General features: G+C 45.4%; 1 protein-coding gene across 1 annotated transcript in view; it reads right to left on the reverse strand.

Moving 5' to 3' along the window:
- Nucleotides 1–23093, reverse strand: part of C2_1H2orf66 (chromosome 2_1 C2orf66 homolog) — a 226140-nt gene that overhangs the window by 100562 nt on the left and 102485 nt on the right. Inside the window, exon 2 of the mRNA XM_086958613.1 lies at nucleotides 17361–17564. Coding sequence (XP_086814739.1) covers nucleotides 17382–17564 — 183 coding nt within the window. The 3' untranslated portion in view covers nucleotides 17361–17381. The remainder of the gene's footprint in view (nucleotides 1–17360; nucleotides 17565–23093) is intronic.

Genomic DNA, 23093 nt, shown 5'->3' on the forward strand with positions numbered 1-23093 from the left:
ACGAAACAATGCCTGGAACAACAATGTCCAGGTTTTCAATCAATCAGTGGGGAGAAAAACAGGCATGACGGATTACAACGGGGACAAAAGTCTGCATTACCTGCCCTTCGCTATCCAAAAAGGAAGACAGAATATTTCTACTCGTCTCAGTTTGTAGACAGGGAAGATCTCAAAAGAACAACAATCGATTATTAATCGACTTCAAACAATCCAGTGGGGAGAAAGGTAGGCATGACGGCTTAATACCGGGGACAAAAAGTCTACATTACCTACCCTTCTCTATCTGCAAAGAGGGACGACGTTCCTATTCGCCGCTGTTTGCAAACAGAGAATGCCTCGTTCTCAAAAGAGAACCAATATGTCAAGTAGCCCTCAGAGCTAAATGAACCAATACCAACAATGCCAGTATACAAATACTGGTTTTCAATACAAACAATCAATCAATCAGGTGGACAGAGCCACCCTACCAATCAGGCGTAAAAACACCCTACTTAATCTTACCCGGACCGGACCATACGGATAGCTCTTCGACTTCCTCCTCCAGCGCCCGATCGTTCTCTTACTCCATGTAGCATTCCTGTGGGATTCCAGTCAGGACAATAGGTCACTTGAAGAGAGGTCCGTTCAGAATTGGTGAAGTTCTGTCGATCGGCCGCCGGGCGAGGGCCCTCTTAAGGCAGGCATGCCCCGATCATTTAGACGTTCACTTCTTCGTCTGGATCTCTCTTACCGAACCCTATGTCACTGATGGGCCCCGCGTTGGGACGCCAATTGTGGAAACTTGCAAACCATCTTCCTATCGATGCCCAGGCTGCTGGCGCAAACCGCCTTAGTTCCCATGTTGAGTAATTACCAAAATAAAGAGACGGGCGCTGGAAGCAGGAATCAAGAGCAGAGTTTATTACTCATGAGGAGAGCCAGTCATTTCGGACACGAAACACAGTGTCTTTCGGGAGGTGCTCTAACAAGTGAGCTGAGACTCTGGCTTTTTATACTCTACAGAACACATGATAACACAATTAGGACGGTGTGACGCAAAAGGAAAGACATCCCCATAATCCTCGTGGTGATCCTACCCATATACATTCACAATGGGGGCCCTTGACCTGCTGATAAGAGGGGAGGTCAATCACACAACTGAGTGTTTTGCAGGATGTGTACGCCTGATCATAGCCCAAGGGGTGGGGGTGGCTAAGACCAATAGAGGATCCTTTGAAGAGGAGTGACTTCATACAATAAGGGCAGTAAGTGGTATCTCCTGGCTCAGGCGATGGCCTCGGACATATGTGGTCAGCCGGACTCGGGGGAAGAGGGTCATCAAAGGAGTGGTATTAATGCCGCGTGGACAATTGAGTGCGGAGGGAAGGCTTGTCAACAGAGGGGCATTCATGGAAGGGAAGGAGGTGCTGGTCAGGCGCGGCCGTGACCCTCAAGGACAGGGCTCTGCGTAAGAAGAGGGTTTATGACTTGTTTACGTGAGGAGAAGGGAGGGGTAGCCAGGGTGGACACAAGGACAGAGTCACACAGAGAGCGAGAGAGATCTTATGACCCGTACATGAGAGCGGGGGCAGTCAGGTGCAGCTGGGGGAGGGCTATGTCTGCTAAGGCAAAGGATGCCTCTCCAAGATGGAATAGGGGGTTTTGTGCGAGTCAAGGGGGAGAGTTGCCTTTCACAGCGGGGTCGTGCAGAGGGAGAGGGCTTCATGGTTTATGCATGTGAGGGAGAGAGAGATTTTGAATACACGCGGAAGGGGAGCCAGTGATTCTAATCTTAGGCGGGCAAAAAGGGCCAGGGTGCCTAAAATGGCTGTCATGTATACACGGGTACAGGCCTTTGCCGGCAGTAGGATGTAGTTAAATGCTTTACGGTATTTAGGATATGCGCAGGAAGAGGAGTGGGAAAAGGGAAATGAACGTTGCTTATGTACATCAATATGTCTATTTTTCTACAGAAGAGCTAATGAGACACTGATGCTAGTCGGTTAGGGGTTCTAGGTACTAAGGTGAGTTTTTTGGTCCACCACAATTGACTGAAGTCCTGGGTCTCTGTGCACACTTCTGTGTATGAGCAGAATCCCAGCAACTATCTGGCCCGTCCATGGGCACCCAAGGAATGGGACATGATACTAGAGAGCCCTACATTAGTCCCCCGGAATGCAAGAATCCGGCAGATTCCGTATTATATATTGCATAGCATAAGTCATATCTTTCCCTAGACAAAAGTAACATACATTGTCATAGACAAGATGCATGCTGCCCATGATGCAGATTTTATGAGGCTAACATCCTACATACGCTATGGTCGTGCCCCACGCTGCAACACTATTGGGAGCGAGTGACACAACATTTGTCCGTATTCACTGACAGAACACCCTCAAATTCATGAGTTGTCTGCATACTGCAAAAGTCAAAAAGCACAGAGCCACTACCAGATTCCTTGACCTTGGCTTAGTAGTGCCTAAACGACTCATCACAAGACGCTGGAAATCCAGCAACCCCCTCCCGCCCTTACAGGCCTGGTCCCATTCAATGCTCAACTGTGCTAGAGCGGAGGGAATATCTCTCGATAAGGAGGACACTCTGGGCCTATGTAAATTCCTAATTCCAACCAGCTGGGATGCAATATTGGTGGCCCTTCAATTGGCATTAAACTCTAACGGGGACACCGATGTCATTTTCGATGTGTAATTTCCAAGAAAGCTAGCGCGCACTCACCAGCTATGGTCCCCATAGTCCTGTTGATCCTGGGTACACATGCTGTAATGCGAGAAGTGAGGCAAATAAGAAGTCCAAAGCAATGTTAGTATTTATTGTATGGCAATGGGACACTGCACGAAGCAATAGCAAACCTTTCCTGTTGGTTCCCCTTTTTGTTGTTAACCAAGAGTTTCCTTGTTTGATTTATGGCTGTATGATGTATAGTCCTTATCTACTGTTTAGAAGATGCTAGCATCAATGAATGTTCACACTGTACAATACTCAGGAACACCCCTGCACTGTAACAACGTCCAAATTACTGGAAGTAAATATTTCATGGAAAAATGCTAATAAAAAAGATCAAACCAAAAAAATAAACCTTTATGGATTTTAACCTGTTTTTGTAATAACTGTACTTTTTTAAACTTTATTTACCAGTTTCATCAATATAACATTGCATCTACAAATGATGTTATGTATATAGGATGACATTTAGCAATGTATCAACAATTAGAAAATCTCTCCAGTTCCACTCAAACTTTAACCACAACAATACTCTTATTCGTAAATCAATGTAAAAATAACCAGTATATAAGGGACACTCCAGTCTCTCCAAGATCTGTGTCTTTTGTGTGGGAGGGCCGATCCCAATAATGCGCACAATGAGATTGCATCTAGAAAAATAAGAAAGCAAGTTACTTACCTGTAACTTTGGTTCCCCAGTATTGGTAACTTTCATAGATTCCCATGCTTTGTATCATTCTCCATCGTCGGAATGGGAGCCTCGGTAGTATCACAACCATAGAAACAAAAGAGAAACATAGGCCTGGCCTCATCTCATTTTGTATCCTATCACTCTCTTTGTGTAAAAGAGACCAAACTTTTGCCAGGACCAATCAGAGCAGCCTCACCCCTTGGAACCTTCCTGAGAGAGCTCAGAGCCTCAGATTTTCGTAGCCGTTGTGCAAACCGCCACTAACTCTGTAAAAAAGATCGAGCTTTCCCAGGGGAGGAGGGTGGGCGCATGGGAATCTATGAAAGTTACCAATACTGGGGAACCAAAGTTACAGGTAAGTAACTTGTTTTCTTGCCCCAGTATTGGAACTTTAATAGATTCCATTGCTTTGTATCAGAGTAGCTAGCAGTAAATTACCAAGACACATTTTGTAAATACATGGTATCACATAACCACATAGCAATACTTATAGCATAGCAAAAACAAGAAACAAAATGTGCTCACCAGGAAGGAGGGACTGTAGGGAAAGCTCACCTCTCAATGAAAAAGATTCCGCAGAACTGCCTGACCAACAGCCGCGTCGTCTCGTCCTGCAGATTCCAGGCAGTAGTGTTTCGTGAAGGTATGAGTACTGCTCCACGTTGCTGCCCTGCATATGTCCTTAATGGCGACTCCAGAGAAAAGAGCCACAGACGATGCCACAGACCTTGTGGAATGTGCACAGACCTTTCTGTTCAGTGGCTTGCCCGCCTCTTGATGGGAGAATTGAATCACACTTGAGATCCAGCGGGAAATGCCACTCTTCGCCAAAGGAAACCCCTTCTGTGGTGCGCTGTAGAACACAAACAATTGGGATGATTTTCGAAAGGGTCGTGTGCGTTCTAAGTAGAATTTCAAGCATCTTTGAACGTCCAAAGAATGTAATGTGCGTTCCGCAGGGGTAGAAGGAGCGCTGAAAGAAAGACTTTAAAATCAAAGGTTCATTCAAGTGGAACTCAGGAGGCACTTTCGGAATAAATTTCGGATTGGTGCGAAGAATAATCACATCCTTTTTTAATTGAAGCAATGGATGCACTATGGATAGGGCTTGAAGATCACTAACTGTTCTCGCTGATGTAAGAGCTAAGAGGAGGGCAAGTTTCCAAGACAGGAATTTCAAGTCCGCCTTGTGCAGCCGGCTCAAACGGAGCTTTCATGAGTTGAGCCAGGACAAGATTGAGCTGCCAAACTGGCGGAGGAGGGCGAACAGGAGGATACATCCGAAACAAGCCTTTCAAAAATTGTTTAACAATCCTAGAGGACCATAAGGACGGGCCTGAAGAACTGCACCGAAACCTCGATATGGCTGCAAGATGTACCTTCACAGACAAATGCACCAAACCAGACTTAGCAAATGATAGTATATATGACAAAAGTTGATGTGATAGAGATTTGTAAGGATGGAGACCTTGTCTTTGACACCACAGGCAGAACCTCTTCCATTTCGCCTTGTAGGTTTTATTAGTGCTTGGTGCCCTTGCCTGGGATAACACTTCTCTACACTCCTTGGGGAGATTCAGATGACGGAACTCTCTGTGTTCAGGAGCCACGCTGTCAAGTGCAGCGATTTCGGATCCGGATGGAACACCTGCCTGATTCCTCGATAATAGGGATGGAATTGGTCTCAAGCGAATTGGATGATCCTGGGAGAGTAGAAGGAGTTCTGTGTACCAGAATTGCCGGGGCCACGCCGGTACAATGAGAATCATCTTGCAAGCTTCCGCCTTCATCTTCCTGAGTACTCGTGGGATGAGGGGAATTGGCGGAAAAGCGTAAAAGAACGCGCCGTACCAGGCAATCGAAAGAGCGTTCCCCAGAGATTCCTGATGGTGAACTTTGCTTGCGTAGAACCGGCATTTGGCGTTCACCGGAGAGGCAAGGAGGTCGATGGTCGGTGTCCCCCAGACCGAGAACACACTCTCCAGAATGGACTGATTCACTTCCCATTCGTGATTTGCCTCTGTCTGGCGACTCAGGGCATCCGCCGTGACATTGAGAGAACCTGCCAGGTTTTCGGCCTTCAAATTGATCCCCTGCAGAATCACAGAATCACAGATTCTCTGAGCCTCTTTGGATAGAGTTTGTGACTTTGTTCCTCCTTGCTTGTTGATGTAGTGCATGGCCGTCGTATTGTCCGTCCAGACCAGCACTGTCTGATTTTGAACTCTGGGAAGGAAAGCCTGCAAAGCCAACCGAATGGCCGTCAGCTCCAAAAAATGTATATGGCACTGGCGCTGCTCTGGATTCCAGTGTCCGCTGACTTGAAGCTCTCGGAGCACTGCTCCCCAGCCTTCCAAAGAGGCATCTGTAGTCATAATCAGGGGGGATGATGAAATCCTGAATGTCAGACCTTCCGCGATATTGTCTTTTACTAGCCACCACTCGCATGCTGTTCTCATTTGTGGCGTCACAAACACCTTGTCGTTGAATGATCCCTCTGCCTGGCACCATTGCTTGTCTAGCTCTTCTTGCAGAGGACGCATTCACAACCTGCAATGCGGTTTTAATGGTATGCAGGATGACATCGACCCGAGCAGGGACTTGTATTGTCGGACTGAAAGGCATTTCTTGTTGAGCACCTGGTGAGCCGAGACGATCAACTTTTGTTGACGTTCCTCCGAAGGACGAGCTGTGCATTACGTCGTGTCCAAAATGGCACCAAGGAACTTTGTGGATCTTGCTGGCTGCAGAAATGACTTGTGTTTGTTTAGCTGAAGGCCTAAGTGATTGAACAACTGGATACAAGTTGAAACGGCTTGAGAAGTTTCCTTGAGAGATGGAGCCTTGACGAGCCAGTCGTCCAAGTAAGGGAAACTTCCAGGGATTGTTTTCGTAGGAATGCTGCTACTGGTGCTAATACTTTGGTGAAGACCCGTGGTGCAGACCGAAGGCCAAACGGAAGCACCTTGAATTGGAAATGGTTCTTGCCCACTGTAAAGCGTAGATATTGTCTGTGAGCTGGGTGTATTGGTATGTGGAAATACGCATCTTCTAAATCCAGAGACGCCAAAAAATCGCCTGGGTTCAAAAGAGGAAGAATATCTTGGAGAGTGACCATCCTGAAAGAGAGTTTGATGAGATAAGTGTTGAGCTCTCGTAGGTCTAGTATGGGACGCCAAGTCTCTGCTGTCTTCCGAACCAGGAAGAACCTGGAATAAAATCCTTTGCCCCCCTGAGAGAGAGGTACCGGTTCTATTGCCCCCTTGATGAACAATTGGTGGGCTTCGAGATGGAGCAGACTCAGATGTTTTGTGTGGTTGGCACCATGAGCTCTTGTTGGAAGAAGATCTTGGAATTCCAACGTATGGCCACTCTGAACAATATTCAGGACCCACTGGTCCGATGTTATACACTTCCAGCTGTTCAGACAAAAGGATATCCTGCCCCCCACTGAGGTTACTGGGAGGGAAGGAGCAGTAGGTAGAGCCAGGAGGCCGCTATTGCCTCTTGGCATTGTCACGTCCTAGGCGGTTCTGATGCCCTCGCTGAGGCTGGCGAGAGAAAGACGCCGATTGTCCCTGCCGTTGATTTGGATATTGAGTCTTGTAAGACTGCAAAGACTGTGAGGAATATCTCAGTTGGGTGTTTCCTCTATAAGAAGAGAAGCCTCTGCCTCGTGCACCTCTAAATGGGACCTTACGATAGTTCAGAGATCCCAATGACTTCGCAGTGTCCGTGTCTTTCTTTATACTTTGCAGGGCATCATCAACATGCTTACCAAAAAGCATCTCCCCATCAAATGGGAGGACCAGGATCTTATTTTGGACCTCCTGACGAAACCAGGTGGCTCACATCCAGCCCTGACGACGTAGTATTGCTGAGCCTGCTAAGGCACGAAAAGCTGTGGAAGCAATATCCATTGCGCAGTCAATTACTTCGGAGGAAGATTTTTCTCCCTCCATAAGGACTCTCCTTGCCTCTTCCTTCGCGGAGTCTGGCAGTTGTTCCACAAATGGCTCCATGTCACACCACATCTGGGGGTCGTATCTGCCTAGAATGGCGAGAGCATTTGCTGCTCGAACAAGCAAGCTGGCCATGGAAGAAAACCTCTTTCCCACGTTATCCAGGCACCTACCGTCCTTGTCCGGAGGCGTAGTCAAAGGCGTTGATGGGTTTTTGGATTTACTTTGAGCAGCCTGGGAGATCACCGAATCAGGCTTCGGCTGACCAAGAAGACAAGCTGGACTGCCCTCTGGGGCCTTATATTTCTTTTCCAGCCTAGGAAGAACTGGGATAACGGTGGCTGGATTTTGCATGATCTTTATCCCTTCATCCCACACATGCTCAATTATGGGGATGGATTTGACTGATCTTTTGTATTGTTCTTTAAAGTCATACAGGAAACATTCATACTCATCCCTTGTAATTGGTAGTCCAAACCTTTTTGACGCTCTCTCCATGAGGTTATGAAATCCCCCTATATCGACTGGAGGTGAAATAGAAGTATCTCGACCAGTGGCGTCTGGATCTTGTAGTCCACTGTCACCGGGATCCAAGTCTGGTTCCTGCAATGGATCAGTCAAAGGATCCACCTGTACTTCCTCATCAGAAGAGGAATCCAGCCGAATGGTAATGGTGGGCTCGGGATCCGATGTCCGGGAAAGGACCGTTGGTATGACCACTAGCGTGAGAGGAACCGCTTGTGAAGGAGGCTGCACGACCACTGGTTACGCTTGCGGCAACACATGAGGCGGAGGTTGCGCAGGCTGCAATGAAGGTTACGAAGGAAATCTGGTTCTATTGTCTTGCAGCATCATCTGAAGATCAGAGATTAGAGAGGCCGGCATGACCACCATGTCCTGTCCTAAACCAAGTGGACGTCGCTCTTGAGGAACATAGCGAAGAGCCTCTTGATCATATGCCTGTTCATAATATTCCTCCGTGTCAGTCTCTTGCAATTTGACATGCAAATCTGAGGGACTGTAGGCATACCCATATTTGCCACCATCATACTCTTCCTCATCCGACTCGTCATCCAGGAGCAGTGTAGGTGGAAGTGTTGAAACCCGTCTTGGAGACGTCATTTCAGGTGTAATCTTCAGCTTTTGAATAGGAAATTGCAAATTTTGACCCGTCGACGACCTCGTCGACGGAGCCGTCGTTGACGGTGCGCTAGTCGTCGATGCTATCGTCGATGGAATAGTCGACGGTGCAGTGGACCTCGTCGACGGAGCCTTGGACGTCGTCGGCGGTCTCGTCGACGAACTCGTCGTCATCACCATGAGCGTCGTCGTCGACGTCGTTGTTGTCGTCGACGTAGTCTTCGTCGACAATGAGGCCGTTGACAGGACCTTACCGGAGATCTTCATCGTCGACGAGGAAGAAGTCATCGTCGACGAACTTGGTACCTTAAACGATGATAAAGTCGTCGACATCGAAACCGCCACCGACGACGATCCCGTCGACGGGGGCAAGGAAACAGCGAGATTTTTCATAGAAGTACTCGTCGTCGACGTACCTGATGTTTTTGTCATCGACGGACGCTGTTTTTTCTCAGGAACGGTCCCTGGAATGACTGTCGAGTGTTTTTCACCAGTCTTTTCCTTTTTGGACGGAGGAGAAGAGAATGCAACCTCCTTTTTGTCCTTAGTGGCTGTAACCAATCCAGCAGCCTGTCCCTGCCTCTCCTTTTCACTTCCGTGAGGAGATTTAATGGGACTAGCGGTCTCAGACCTGTCAGAGATCTTATGAGGGGCCTTGACAGGGGGCTCGGCTGAAGAAGAAGAAGGAGGAGACCTACCCCTCTTCTTGGATCTGTGAGAGGAAGCCATAGATGTCGAATCCTCTTCATCTGATGAAAGCACTTCCTTCCGAGTCTTCATTTTTTGAAGCCAGGTCAACAGCCGGCCCTCTCTGTCCCGAAGTGTTTTTGTAGAGAAGGTTCTACAAATCTTGCAGTTCGTGGCCTTGTGGTCCGGGTATAAGCAATATATACAGTTTTCATGCTTATCTTCCACAAAAAGTAATTTTTTCCCACAAGAGGCACAGGACCTGAATAAGGCCTTCTTCTCCTTGTCAGACATGTCTTGATTGAAGTTGAAAAAGTTGTAGAAATAACTTGAAAGAATGAGAAAACTGAGCAGAACTCAGTGGAGACTCCCTAGCACAACGTGCAGTAGAAAAATCTGAGGCTCTGAGCTCTCTCAGGAAGGTTCTATGGGGTGAGGCTGCTCTGATTGGTCCTGGCAAAAGTTTGGTCTCTTTTACACAAAGAGAGTGATAGGATACAAAATGAGATGAGGCCTAGGCCTATGTTTCTCTTTAGTTTCTATGGTTGTGATACTACCGAGGCTCCCATTCCGACGACGGAGAATGTTACAAAGCATGGGAATCCATGAAAGTTCCAATACTGGGGCAAAATACAATTTCCATTTAATACCCACGATGTTCTGGGGGAGGGTAGTGGACTATAAATCGTGGTTAGTATTGTAATCAGCTAAACTGTTGAGCAATTCCTTAAATGTTGAGCATTTTTGTGTCCCCACCTAAGGGCAATTTCTCTTTTGGCCAAGATTAATCCGATGGAAGTGAATTTCTTAACTTTTTCAGGAATGTTAGTACCATAACCCAGTAGGGCCAACTTCGGATGAGGTTCAATGTCTACATCTATCATTTCCCCAAGAGTTTGAAAATTGCAGCCCAATAGCTTCTTATTTTGCTGCAGTTCTAGGAGAGATGTGCGTAATCTGCATGTGGGGCATTACACTTTAAACAGCAGTGGGATTTATCTGGGTTTAATCTGTGGGCCGGCTCAGGGGTAACGTACACTCACCGTAAAAATTTTTAATGAATCAGCTTGTGTCAGCTGTTCACAAATACATCTTTCGTTTGAGTGCAACATACAGCCCATTGATCATCCGAGATGGGATGCCCTAGATCTGTCTCCCAGGCCGCCCTTATTTTGGAATCATTAATTGGGATTATGTCCACGCATGCTTTGTACGTTTTCTAAACTAAGTGCTCCCCGGCCGAACTATCTAAACAATTGATAGGGAAATAAACGATTCCGGCTGGAATCCAGGGTTCAAAGCTCTCAACACGGACCGCACACTACTCAGGACAACTTTGTCCATAAAGGAGGCTTCACTGAAAATAACCGCCTCCGAAACAGAGAAAAATTTGCCCATCGATGAATAAATCCCCGACTGTGTGTAAATCGTATTTGGACAGCATACGTTGAACAATCTTTTCCCCTGTGATGGGTATCCACCGATTGTTAGGGATTGGTAATCCAGGAGAATACATTGTCGGGGAGCCCAAACCTCTCTGTAGTTTCTGCCAGACCCAACTCATGTTGGAGACTGTTTGAATGCCATGCAGGTCTCGTGGGAAACCCAATGGTTGTACAGATGCTAGTTTGTCTGGTAGAACCAAATCTGCTTCCGGGTGCAAATATGGGATCCTAGAATCCGTATGAAACCAGGAGTGTGCATAACTGCACTGCGCAACTAAGCAATATATTTGAAAATTAGGTACTCCGAATACTCCTCTGTTGTAAGGTAAGGGAATCACCTCCCAACGGACCCTGGATCTTCTGCCCCCCATGCCAATTGAATGAGGTGGGAACACAGTGCCTTGAAAAATTGATTTGTTGATGAAATCAGGATATTATTAAAGAGATACAGAAATTTGGGAAGGACGATCATTTTAATCAAAGCAATACGACCTGCAATTGAAAGTGGGAGTCTCAGCCACCTGTCCACCAGCGTTTCAAGTGTGTTCACAGCCTTACCATAATTTAGTTTAATGATTTCTGCTGTGTCCAAGTGTATGTGGATTCCTAAATATTTAACAGAAACCAAACACCAGGCAAGTGGGAACTCACAATGCATTGCTCTGTACCAGCAGGGAGGGGGAATATCACTGACTTGCGCCCGAGAACCCACCAAATCTAATAATCTCTCTAATTTATGTGTCTAAATTAGTATGAAGGTCTCTAACATATAGATAACATCATCTGCGTACAGTGACACCAGGAGAGGCCCAGTGTTAAACTGGATTCCTCTATGCATGTGTCGTTCCAGAAACTGTCTAACTAGTGGGTCCATAGCTAATATGAATAGAAGTGGCGATAAGGGGCAGCCCTGTCTGGTTTCTCGTGTTAACGTGAAGGGGCGAGATATTGTACCGTTTATGAGGATCCTGGCCGTGGGGGCAGTGTATAGAGGGGATGTGAAATGAAGAGATCAATAAATCCCAAAGGCATGCCCAACCTACACATTACTGATAATAAAAATGGCCACTTCAAGGAGTCAAAGACTTTGTCCATATCTAATAGGACCGCCGCTGCAGGGACTGATGGATTAATTCTGTGTATTACTGCAAACAGCGTGCTCAAATTCAAGGAGGTAGATCTATGTGGTACATTCTCCATTAAGAGGGCAAGTCGCAGAGCGATCATTTTTACTAATATTTTATAATCAAGGTTTAGCAATAACAATTGCCTGTACGACCCACACAACAAGGGATCCTTACCAGGCTTGGGCAGCAGTACAATCACTGCTTCTCTGAGAGTGGGGGGAAGCGGTTTACATTCTAGAGCCTTGTTATAGACCTCAAGGAGTAATGGGACCAATATATCTTTATTCGTTTTGTAGAATTCACCAGTAAAGCCATAAGGCCAGGCTCAGTAGAGCCATTAAGTGCCTCAATTGCACTGATGATTTCATCTGTAGAAAACGGTTCAGCCAAAAACTCCTGCATATATTTTTCCAAGTATACCAATGCAATTTCTGAAAAGTAATTAACTTGTCAGCCGTTTGCGTACAATTTTGGACGTATACAAGGATTCATAATATGTAAAGAATTAATCGCATATCTCAGCTTTGTCTGTTAAGAAGGCATTGAATTCTGTCTTTAACTCAGTGATGTAAGATTTGGCCTATGGCGGCCTCAATGGTCATGATAGCGTACGATCCGGTCTCTCACTTTCGCCATATCTTTGCTCCGTGTCGTATTTGCGTAAAAAGTGAGTTTCCCTGTCAGCGGCTTCGCGAAATTCAGCAAGTAACGCCAATCAGCGTTTCTGGAGCTCCGTACCTGGGGAGAGTAAATGTGCGGGGTCAGTTTCATTGAGTTTGTGTTCAATCCTGGCTAAGGTCCTACTGAGGTCTTTCAGCACTCCAGTGTGCTTGGCAATGGTGACTCCCTTAATGTAGGCATTAAAGGCCTCCCAGAGTACCGGCCATGTGTCCACAGAACCCGTATTTAATTAAAAATACTTTTCAATTGACTCCCTGATTTCAGAGTGAAACAAATCATAATTTAGCGCCTCGCCAGGGAATCTCCACTGCCGTTCCTGACTTTTCGGTCTGGGAATGCAAATTGTGAGTATCACAGGGGAGTGATCTGAATATGTCCTGGGAAGAATTACTATAGATTTTTAGCACGTTGATATTTTAGGGAGGTTAGCCAGTAATCTATGTGGGTCCGCATGTCATGTTGCGCTGAGTAATGTGTATAACCAGGGGCGATAGGGTTGCGCTTTCTCCAAATGTCGGAAAGCGGCAGTGTATCACATATGGACAGCAGAGCACGTATAGCTTGTGACTTGGTGTCTGTTGAAGTGGAAGAACAATCTAATGTCTGGTGTATAAGTAGATTGAAATCTCCCCCATTAAAATACAATCTGTACCCACCCTTAGGACAGCGGAGTGCAGTGTTTGAAAGAAGTCTGGGCTGTCTACTTTGGGGCATATAGGCAACCAAAGTAACAACTTGTCCCATCAATTTGCCCACAACAATAGTGTACAAAGGGAGATAGGTCCTTGGCGGGGCTGAGGGAGGGCTGGACCCTATATTAATCTGACATACACAAGCTTGCCCTCTTTCTCACAACAATAGTGTAGCAGCCTTCGCTATCCGAGTGGCTCTTATGTAGTGAAAAGGGGAGTCTCTTGTGCATCAAAATCACAGTGCGCCTAGCATATGTGCTATAATTCGGGAAAAAACGGTGCGGTCCCCAGTTGGCTGCAAACTTTGTAACATCAGACTTAGGAAGGAGCGTCTCCTGCATGAAGGCTATATCTATGTGCTGTCTTTGCAGGTAGTGCAAAACTTGTTTCCTTTCCTGGGGTTGTTGAGCCCCCTAACATTCCATGTGATCATGGATAGATCGGAGAAACCTTGGAGCTTACGGTACGTTGTCATCGAACCTATAAAACAACATCTTAAGTGTGGAGTACATGGAAAGCAACATTTGAAACCTATTCAAACTACTAGTAGTCCAGCTATAATAAACAGTTTGTAAACAATCCCCCACCCAGCCTCGTGTCGCAATGTGCAAGGAACCACCCCATATGATCCATCACCTAATGCATCATGTAAACATCCCAGCCAAAATAGTACACATTCAAGATGATACATTACAATCTGGGGAGGCAACGCTCTGGCAGATCCCGGTTATGCAAACCAGTGTTGAACTATAGTAGTTATTCTGTCTCAACTGATCTCAGGACAACTTAGGAGCTTATCCCATTGTTAGACTTGGTCGACTAGTGTATTACTCATGAGAAAAAAGTTCTGCACTTGCTACTGAACCGCTGTGAGGTGGGGAAGAGCACACGGCTGCGTATCTTTGTTGACTACTAGATTGTTTGTAAGATCTGCAAAATTCTTGTGCATCTGAAGGAGTGTCAAAGATACGGGGTCTCCTATTGATGTCTACCCATAGTCTGGCGGGGTAAAGCATGCCATACCGAAGGCCTAAGTTTTGCAGCGTAGCTTTAACACCAGAGTACTTGAGGCAAGTTTCCTGAACCATAACCGTAAAGTCTGGGTAAAGAGCGATTGTGGAGCCCTGCCAATACAGTTCTCCACGTTTCCTGGCTAATCGCAGGGCCGAGTCTCGATCGCGAAAGTTCATAATGCGTGCGGTGATGTGCCGCGGCAGGCAACCAGGTTTGGGAAAAGGGCCCAGCGAGCGGTGGGCACGTTCCACCACAAACCCGGGAGTAAAGGGCTCTTTACCAAAGATGTTCAGGAACTGTGTTTCAACGAATAGATCTATCCTGCCAGTATTTGTTTACTCCAGGACCCCAAGGATGCGAAGATTGTTGCGGCGGCTGCGGGCTTTCAAATCTTCATTCTTGATTGCTACCTCCTTTAGTATTTTCTCCATGCGTTCAAGTCTTTTAGTGGACTGAGTCGCTAATAATTTTACTTTAGTAGAAATACAAACATTTGCCTACATGGCTTGGCGATGGTTTAAATGCTGCTTGTTTACTTATTAATTATTATCAATATTTTGTTATAATGTATTTAGCCAAAAGATTATTTGAGTTCATACCACTATACTTTGTTATGATTATTATACATTGTTTTGTGTGTTATGTAATCCATTTTTCTTGAATATAGTGTGAACCGATAGCTGCACAACTTAATGACCAAGGACAGTAAGCCAGGTGGGCATAATGTTCAACTTTTTTAGGAATTAATCTTTTTATGTCAAACATAATTTTCTAAAAGGAAGTCAAGCTGAACTTTTCCAGACTTGTACATAAAACATGGCAGATTTGAAAAGGTTTGTGATTCACCCCTAAATTATTTTTACTTTGATGCCCACTTTCACAGTGCACAGCAGTAATCAAGAATAATCCACAGCCTGTGCTTATTTCCCTTTGTGGGCAGAATGTCAAAAGTGCTTGGATGGTGAGGTAGAGACAATATCACTGTTCACTGATAAAATAGGATGTTGTCTTCAGCCCATACATTTTAACCATCCTCTCGTTATAAGGGATTACATGATGAAAGGTTGAGGCATTTGCTACAGTTGCAAGTGTTGCCCATTAGGTAAAGGAAAGGTTTATAAGAGATATTTTGTGCGTTAACTCACATCTGAAGTGACTCCCAAAGCAGACCGAGTGACCTAAGTTGCAGTAGCAGACCACAGCCAACCTGACAACTTCTTCACTAGACAGAAATCGTAGCTAGAATCTACAATGCTACAGCTTTGGTTATAAGTAATTTGATTACCCTGGACGAATAGGTGCACCAGGAAACAATCTAGCACTCCAGTGTTCAGAATTTAAGAGGTACAATAAATATCCAAAAATCAATAGGGGAAAGGATCACTTGTCCTGCATAACCTAGGTATGCATTTTTCCGACGTGTCCTAATTAAAAAAAAACTCATACACGTGTCTTAAGAATGGTGTGGGCGGTATATCTTGGTTCTCCGCCTATCAAACACGTGTCTGCATCATCATCAGGTTAGTGAGTATGCAGCCTACACCCGAGGAATACCCCTGGTTACGACAGTAGTGATCAGTGATGTGTTATAAGGGTAAACTCTATAAAAATCTCGTACAGCCAGGATGTGATTTTAATTAAGTCCGGATTCGAGATAGAAATAAAAATATTTGGCGTGCGTTTCAAAGAGTATTTAGGACTCTCGCGCACTATTTTGAGCTAGTATACTTAAAAAGGTCGACATGTTTCAGCCCTTGTTTGCACATGTGTGTCAGGTGGGCTTTCTTCAGGACCAGTGTACAGTGTGACCAGAGATCGTGGGTGTCTCCGCAAGTGAAGTCCTAGAAAGAGATTTTCTTTGCAAGGAGCAACATGAAAGAAAAATATATATTAATCATAGTCTTGGTAAGGTCTTGTAAGTACCTTACGTGGTTCAATTTGATGCCTCAACGGGTCCGAGGGATTGAGCGAGGCCTGCTGCGGTCTCGTGGTGAGCACGACTTGTGCTGACTCTTCCTCTTCAAAAACCTGCAAATTGTGATTCCTTAAATGCATTCGCAAAATAGGTCATCACAAAAATTACGATTTCCTATTTTGCGAATGCCTTTTGAGATGATACATCCCAAAAGGCTTTTTCTCGTTCGCAAATGGGCCGATTGAACAGGAAAACGCTTGATACATCTGGCCCATAGTGTTAAAAAAAACGCAAATGAATTGATTTGAACTGTATTTTGTTCCCAAAGAAAACCATGGAAACACAAAGTTTAGATATTATAGATATATGATATATATATATATATATATATATAGACAACACTTGCGACTGTAGCAAATGCCACTACCTTTCTTCGTGTAATCCCTTATAACCAGAGGATAGTTCAACTGTATGGGCTGAAGACAACATCCTATTTTATCAGTTATTCAGAATGCTTGTGAACAGTGATATATATATTATTAGGCATTACATCTGTGCCAGAATCTCCATTCTATAAAATACATGCTCCAGTCATTACTGATGTTAGAGACTCGCCGAAGGGAGGCGTTCAGTCTGCTTCTTACTTTGCAACGACAAAATTAACAATAATATGCATGAGTTGTACAATCATAAGCACCGTGATATTGTTGAGAAACCGTGCAAAATATAATGGACTCCCTAACACTTTATCTCCGTATGAAAGCATACTGTACAAAAATAAATAAGTGCTCTTTTTACAGTTCTAAAATGCAAAGAGTAATATAATCATGGTTCAAAAATATTTATTGTTAAATGTGGCAGTTCGGGAGATAAAATATAAAAATATATTTTCCAAGTAATTCTCTACCATAATCGATTTTCTAAGAAAAAACAGTAAACACACAAGACCTATACCAAAACAAATATTTGCTGAGCGCTAAATAAAAAGAGCCCACCTTTTGAACCCACGTTTTAAAGGGCACATCATTCCTTCCACACAATATCTATTTGACTTACTTATACAACTGCGAACATAGTGCTGCAAAAATATTTGCTCAAAACGAGTGCCATTCCAAGCCAAATACATGGTTGCCTTCTGGGGCTGCAGACTTTAGGTCATGAAATAGCATCAGCGGTGCGAGAACACACAGTTTAATGCGTGGTGGATATGCTGCTGGTATTATGAAAGTGCCTGACTCGGACATAAAGGACGGACAAGGGTGTACAGAGATAGCATGACTCTTACTTTGTTCAGCGGCGTCTGCTTTCAACCTTTGAGGTATTTCGGCGAAGGATGTTTCTGTCTTGCATAGTCTGCAAACGCAGAAGCGACGGGGTCAGAGTAGAAAGTCACTGACATCGGCCTTCCGTTATCCAGCGAGAAACTATTGGGGAATTTTTCAACATCAACCCCTCGCCCTGAAAAATAGGCCTGGAGAGTCCTGAAAAACTGAGGCATAAAAAAAATTACCTTTAGAGCAGAGATAGCAATTTAGAATTATGTAACTTTGGAGATGTTTGGTGATATTTTCTAAAAACAATCAGAATATTGCTATATGCCCACGCAACTCTTACACGTGAAAACAAGCATAACACAACGTGTATTTGTAAAGCGCACGTTCAACCATGGTCATCTTGGCGCTGAATAATAGAGTTCACTTTATTAACAACATTCCCATTTTTGACAGGGAAGGGAAAAGGAGAGAAACACAGTTTACTAACACCTCCCTTCTGATCACTACTGTTACATTGTGTGAGCAGCAACCTGAAATATGCCTTTAATGTGCACACTTCTTGTAATGAAGTGAGTATATCTTTTATTTTTCATATCCCAGTTATGTTTTAGAAACGATCTTCAGTCGTGTCCATACATCCACCCATGTGCCTTTAGAAGCACCTCTTTCCATTAAATCCCTGCAAAGAAGTTCTTTACATTACTGCCAGGATGCAATGTAAGATACAAAAGAAGTCATATGCTTCTCATTTTTTTTGTAAGTATCATATTGTAATAACTCCGGCTCTGTGGACATCTTTGCCATACCATGAATTTGCCCAATGATGAAACAAATTCTCATGACAGAACAGGAATCGTTGTTTCTACCCTGTTTAATTACATTTATAAATTTACAAGGCCTATTAACAAAAAAAGTAGAAAAGGAGCTCTCAGAGTTTCTAATTTATGTCTAAGAGTAGTTTGACTACTTTCTGCGATTCATGAATTTCGAAGCATGCAAAGCGCTGCCCGGCACGGGTTTCCAATGCAGATTGCATTGACATATAGTCAAACATTCCCGATTCTGGCGTGAAGCTTCTGAGTTTTAAATCCAATAATGGCCTTATTATAGATTTCTCTAGTCTCAGATTACCTCATCTTCAATGCAAGTCAATAGAGAAAGTTAATTACACCAATTGATTTTACAAAACAATCATGGGCATAGCTTCAGGGGGGCGTTTGGGATGTTACACCCCCCTAATAAATACATTTTCTGCTATATAGTTGGGTACAAGTGCTTTCAGTCGGAAATGGTGAGCTGTCTATTTGATTTCACCAGTGATTTTTACATAGCTATAGACAATATCGCTCACACACTCACACTCTCTCTATTTTGAAATTGTTCAAACATAGTGGTTATTTTTTACAAAATCTTGTGTTTTCTCTTACTTACTAACCCTATCAATATGCATTCTATTCCCATGCCACTGCCCCTTAAGTCCCTCTCATGCACCTTAACATGAAATGCCAGCGTGGTTGTTGGGAAATCTGAAACTCATGCCCCCCTCCATCTCACTGACCAAGCTACGCCGCTGACACCCTTCTTTTGCCTCACCTCCCAGTGTTGCCATGTATGCATTAAACACCATGTGATTCTATTCTGAGGCCAGATTCCTCTGTTTGGTGTTCTCAGTGGTTGAGATCTCCGAACAGAGGCAATAGAATACCCATTTATTCGCAAGGGAAATAATTTCCCCCATTTAGAAACCCCCTTCTCAACACCCCATTACCTCTGAGGATGATTCATTTCCTTTTCCAACTGGGCAAGTGGGTTTTCAGTCTTTTATCCTGGGGAAGGTTTGATACCATTATTTGGCCGGAGTACATGTCCGACCCTTTCCGGGCTGGAAAGAGGAATGTGAGGAATTTGTGAATGTCCACAAATATAAATGTGTGTTCACAAACTCCCAAAGCTAGTGATGCCTTGGAACGACCTCACTCCCACCCGTGAGTGGGATTCTTGGGTGAGCTCTGCAGTAACTGAGGTGGTCTCCACACAAGTACATGGGCTTACGTCTACATGGAATCCCTTGATGAGTTCCTGGAAGGTGTAACTAAGGTATATTTGATCATAAACGTACAGTTACTGCCAGATCTATCTTTGTGAATAGGCCCCTGTGTGCGCATCCGCAGAGCACCAAGTAGTAGTAGTGTTGTCCCCCTCCACAAAAACAAAAAAGGCCGCTCCCCTGCTGCTTGTCTTGGATCATCATTCTGTGCTAGTTTCTTCCTGGTTTAAGAGCGCTGAAGCACTGTCATTTTGTGATGTGCTGCAAGGATTTGACAGGTTTGTTGTAGTCTGCCGCTCTTTCAGACCTCAAATATCACATATTTGTATTTGGGACAAATAGATCAAAGTGTGAAAAAAATTCAAATCATCTAACAAAGCTGCACAAACATCCCTGTGCTAGGGCATTTTCAACAAGCCTACAAAATAAACATGCACAAAAAGAATAATTAACATTGAAGAGCAATGAAGGCTGAAACCTTAAAGTGATCGATTATAAGATACCCTCACTAGGACAACCTACAGTGACGTTACCACAAGCACGCTTTCTTGTAAGCACCAGGGCGACATTGCCTTTATTTCAACGTAGGATGACAGGCCCTAATCTCATGTTGCAGCAGTGAATTGTACCCTTGAGCTGTGCTTACCTTGTTTGCCCTTCCAGCTGCCACAGTTCCTTGTATTATTCTTTCCTGAGACCACTACCCCATTCTATACTGTCATGCTCATCCATGTTAGGTTTGTCTCAGTCTTAGTTTTACTTGCCATCTCATGTGATGGTGTTTCACCTTCACCTACGCCACCCATCTGCCATCTTGTTCCTGCGCACTGATTGTTGAGCAGATGCGAACCCAAGTTGTAATCCTGCAGGGCTTTCTGTAGGTCCCAGCAGGAGATAGGAGTGTAACATAGGAGCATATGCCATTGACAAGCACAATCTTTGTAATCCTTTAAGAAACGTGGCATTTTTGTACCGCGCATCTCTTTCATATTTTATTGGCATTTAATTCTCATTATCACAAACATTGCTTTATGACAAATAAGGTCTTGACATATAGAATTATTGGTCTGTGAACAATCACAAATCCTTGCACTCAAGAAAAATAAAACAGTTCCCGCCTTCTCCCTCCCTCCCTGGGTTGCACTGAAACAAGTAAAATATTGTGGCAGCCTGTTAGTAGTTGCATATAAATGCGGTGCTTAGCGGCCGTGCACAGTGGTAGCCGGGATTGTGTGTGTTAAATTTGGTGTTCTCCTAGGCCATTGGCTTGGGCCGCGTCAGCTGCTCCAGGTGAGCCCCCTCTTCCATATCTTCCTGTCCAGAGTTTATCAGTTCATCCACTAAGGTTTCCCAGGCTTTGGCTCTGTCCATCTTGCCAATCCCTGACTGGCTTCCCTAAACAGTAGCCTGCTTTCTGCACCCGCCCATCTTTCTAATTCTCTTCTCCAGGTGGTGGTCAGTGGACCTCTTGGGGCCTTCCAGTTTCTAGCTATCTCCCTCTTGGCTAGGACGTAAGCAAGGTCCTGAAACTTCCCTGTCACCTTATTCTTGGCCGTATGTGGAAACCATCCCAAGAGGAAGTGCTCTGGTGATTGTGGTAGCTCCTTATCAATCAAGATGCCTATAACCTGCTGTATGTCTCCCCAGAAAGTATGCAGTAGGGGGAAGTCCCAAAACATGTGGATTATGTGTGCCTCCCTCTCCCCACATCTCAGGCAGGCTGCTGATTCCGCACCAAAGTACTTCCTAATGCGGGCTGGCTGTAAATTGGCTCTATGAAATACATAATAGTTAGTTAATTTAAAATGTGCGTTCCTGGACGTCTTTGATACGCATTCTAGAATTTCTTCCCAGTCCTTCTCTGGTATCTGCTTACCTAGGTCCTCTTACCATTGTAGAGGCCTCCGCACATCTGTCTGTATGGCCTTGTATAGGCAGGACACCGTTTTAATTCTACCTGTTGAGAGAGCCACATATCTGTACCCTGCCAGTGCCCGTGGCTTGTTGCCCCCACTCCTTCAATGTTCCCTAATCTTGCGAGTCAAGGCCCTCTGCTACAGTAAGTGACCCCCAGGGAGGTCAAATGTAGCCTGCAGGTCCTCGAAGGGTAAGAGTGCGGGGTCCCTGTACAGGTCTCCCATGTCTCTCAGTCCCACTTCTACCCAGTCCTCCAGCCCTGCCCAGTGCTCTCCCTGTGGGAGATACCGCAACATTGTCAGTGGTATGTCAGGAGAATAGGGAGCCACAGTACCCACCTTCCTCAAGTATCTGGACCAACAGCGCGTTATCACCTTGGGAGCATTTGCATCCGTTGGCACTATGCGGACTCGTAAAAGGATTTTTGCTACGTTGGTAGTATCAGGCGCGCCCGGGCAGCACTCTCTGTCAGGAATGCGGTCTGCCGCTAGCCATTGGATCAGCCAGTATAGCTGTGCAGCTAGATAATAGCTCTCAAGGTAAGGCACCGCTAGCACCCCCCTGCTGTAGGGCGTAGCAGTGTTGACAGTGCCACTCTCCGTCTGCCTTTGCCCCAAATAAAGGAAATGACCATGGAGTTCAGGTCTTTAAACATCGCCCGTGGGAACCACACTGGCAGTGTCCCGAAATAGTAGAGGAGGCGCGGCAACGTTATCATCTGTGGGACCGCCACCGTTCCTGCATCGGAAAGCGGGAGTGTGCTCCAAAAATCCATTGCCACTTTCACCTCCCTCACTGCCTTGCCTACATTACCCTCCAAGAAGTCCACTGCGTCAGGATAGATTTGTACACCCAGGTATTGTAAGCATCTAGGTTCCCACCGCAGGCACTCCGAAGTAAGCAATGGAGGGGTGTCCGAGGTTAGCGGAAATAAACTGGATTTTTGCCAGTTAACCTGGAGTCCAGATACAGTGCCAATTCGGGCCAGCATAGTGCGTGCCCCGTGGAGTTCGCCAGCAGATCGCGCAAGAAAATCAGAAGATCGTCTGCATATAATGCCATCAGATGTCGGCCCGCTGATGTCTGTAGACCTCTATAGTCCTGGCTGCTTCTGGCACTACACGCCTGCGGCTGCCTGGCCAAAGCAAACAAGAGGGGGGAAAGGGGGCATCCCTGCCTCGTTCCTCTCTCCACCCCCAGCTTAGGTTAGAGGACTCTTCCAGTGTGCACCCGGGCAGAAAGCGCTGTGTACAGGAGGTGCACCCAGTTCAGGAATCCCTCCCCCAGGCCCATCCCGGCCAGGACTACATACAGATATTGCCCCTACAGGCTGTCAAATGCCTTTTCTATGTCCACTGTGACCACTGCTGCCTCCTGCTTATTGTACCCGTCAGAGTCCATTATCGCTAGAAGGCGTCTGATGTTTGTAGCAGTGTTACGCCCTGGGATAAATCTCGCCTGGTCAGGGTGAACAAGATGAGGCATATGTGGCAGTAAGCGGGTCGCGAGGATCTTACTCAAGATTTTATAGTCCATATTCAACATGAACAGCGGTCTGTAGGCCATGTAGTCATCGGGTTCCGTCCCTGGTTTAGGTATGGGGAAAATAAGGGCCTCCCTGGTGCTGTCCGGTAGCTGCCCCAGTTCGCAAGCCCTCTGGTACATTGCGGCCAGGTGAGGGGTCACCTCTTCTACGTACGTTGCGAAAAATTCAGCGGGCAGGCCATCTGTACCAGGCATTTTATTACGTGCCATTCCCTTGATGGCCACCCGAATCTCC

The sequence above is a fragment of the Lissotriton vulgaris genome, chromosome 2_1, assembly GCF_964263255.1.
Source record: "Lissotriton vulgaris chromosome 2_1, aLisVul1.2, whole genome shotgun sequence".
NCBI classification, from domain to species: Eukaryota; Metazoa; Chordata; class Amphibia; order Caudata; family Salamandridae; genus Lissotriton; species Lissotriton vulgaris.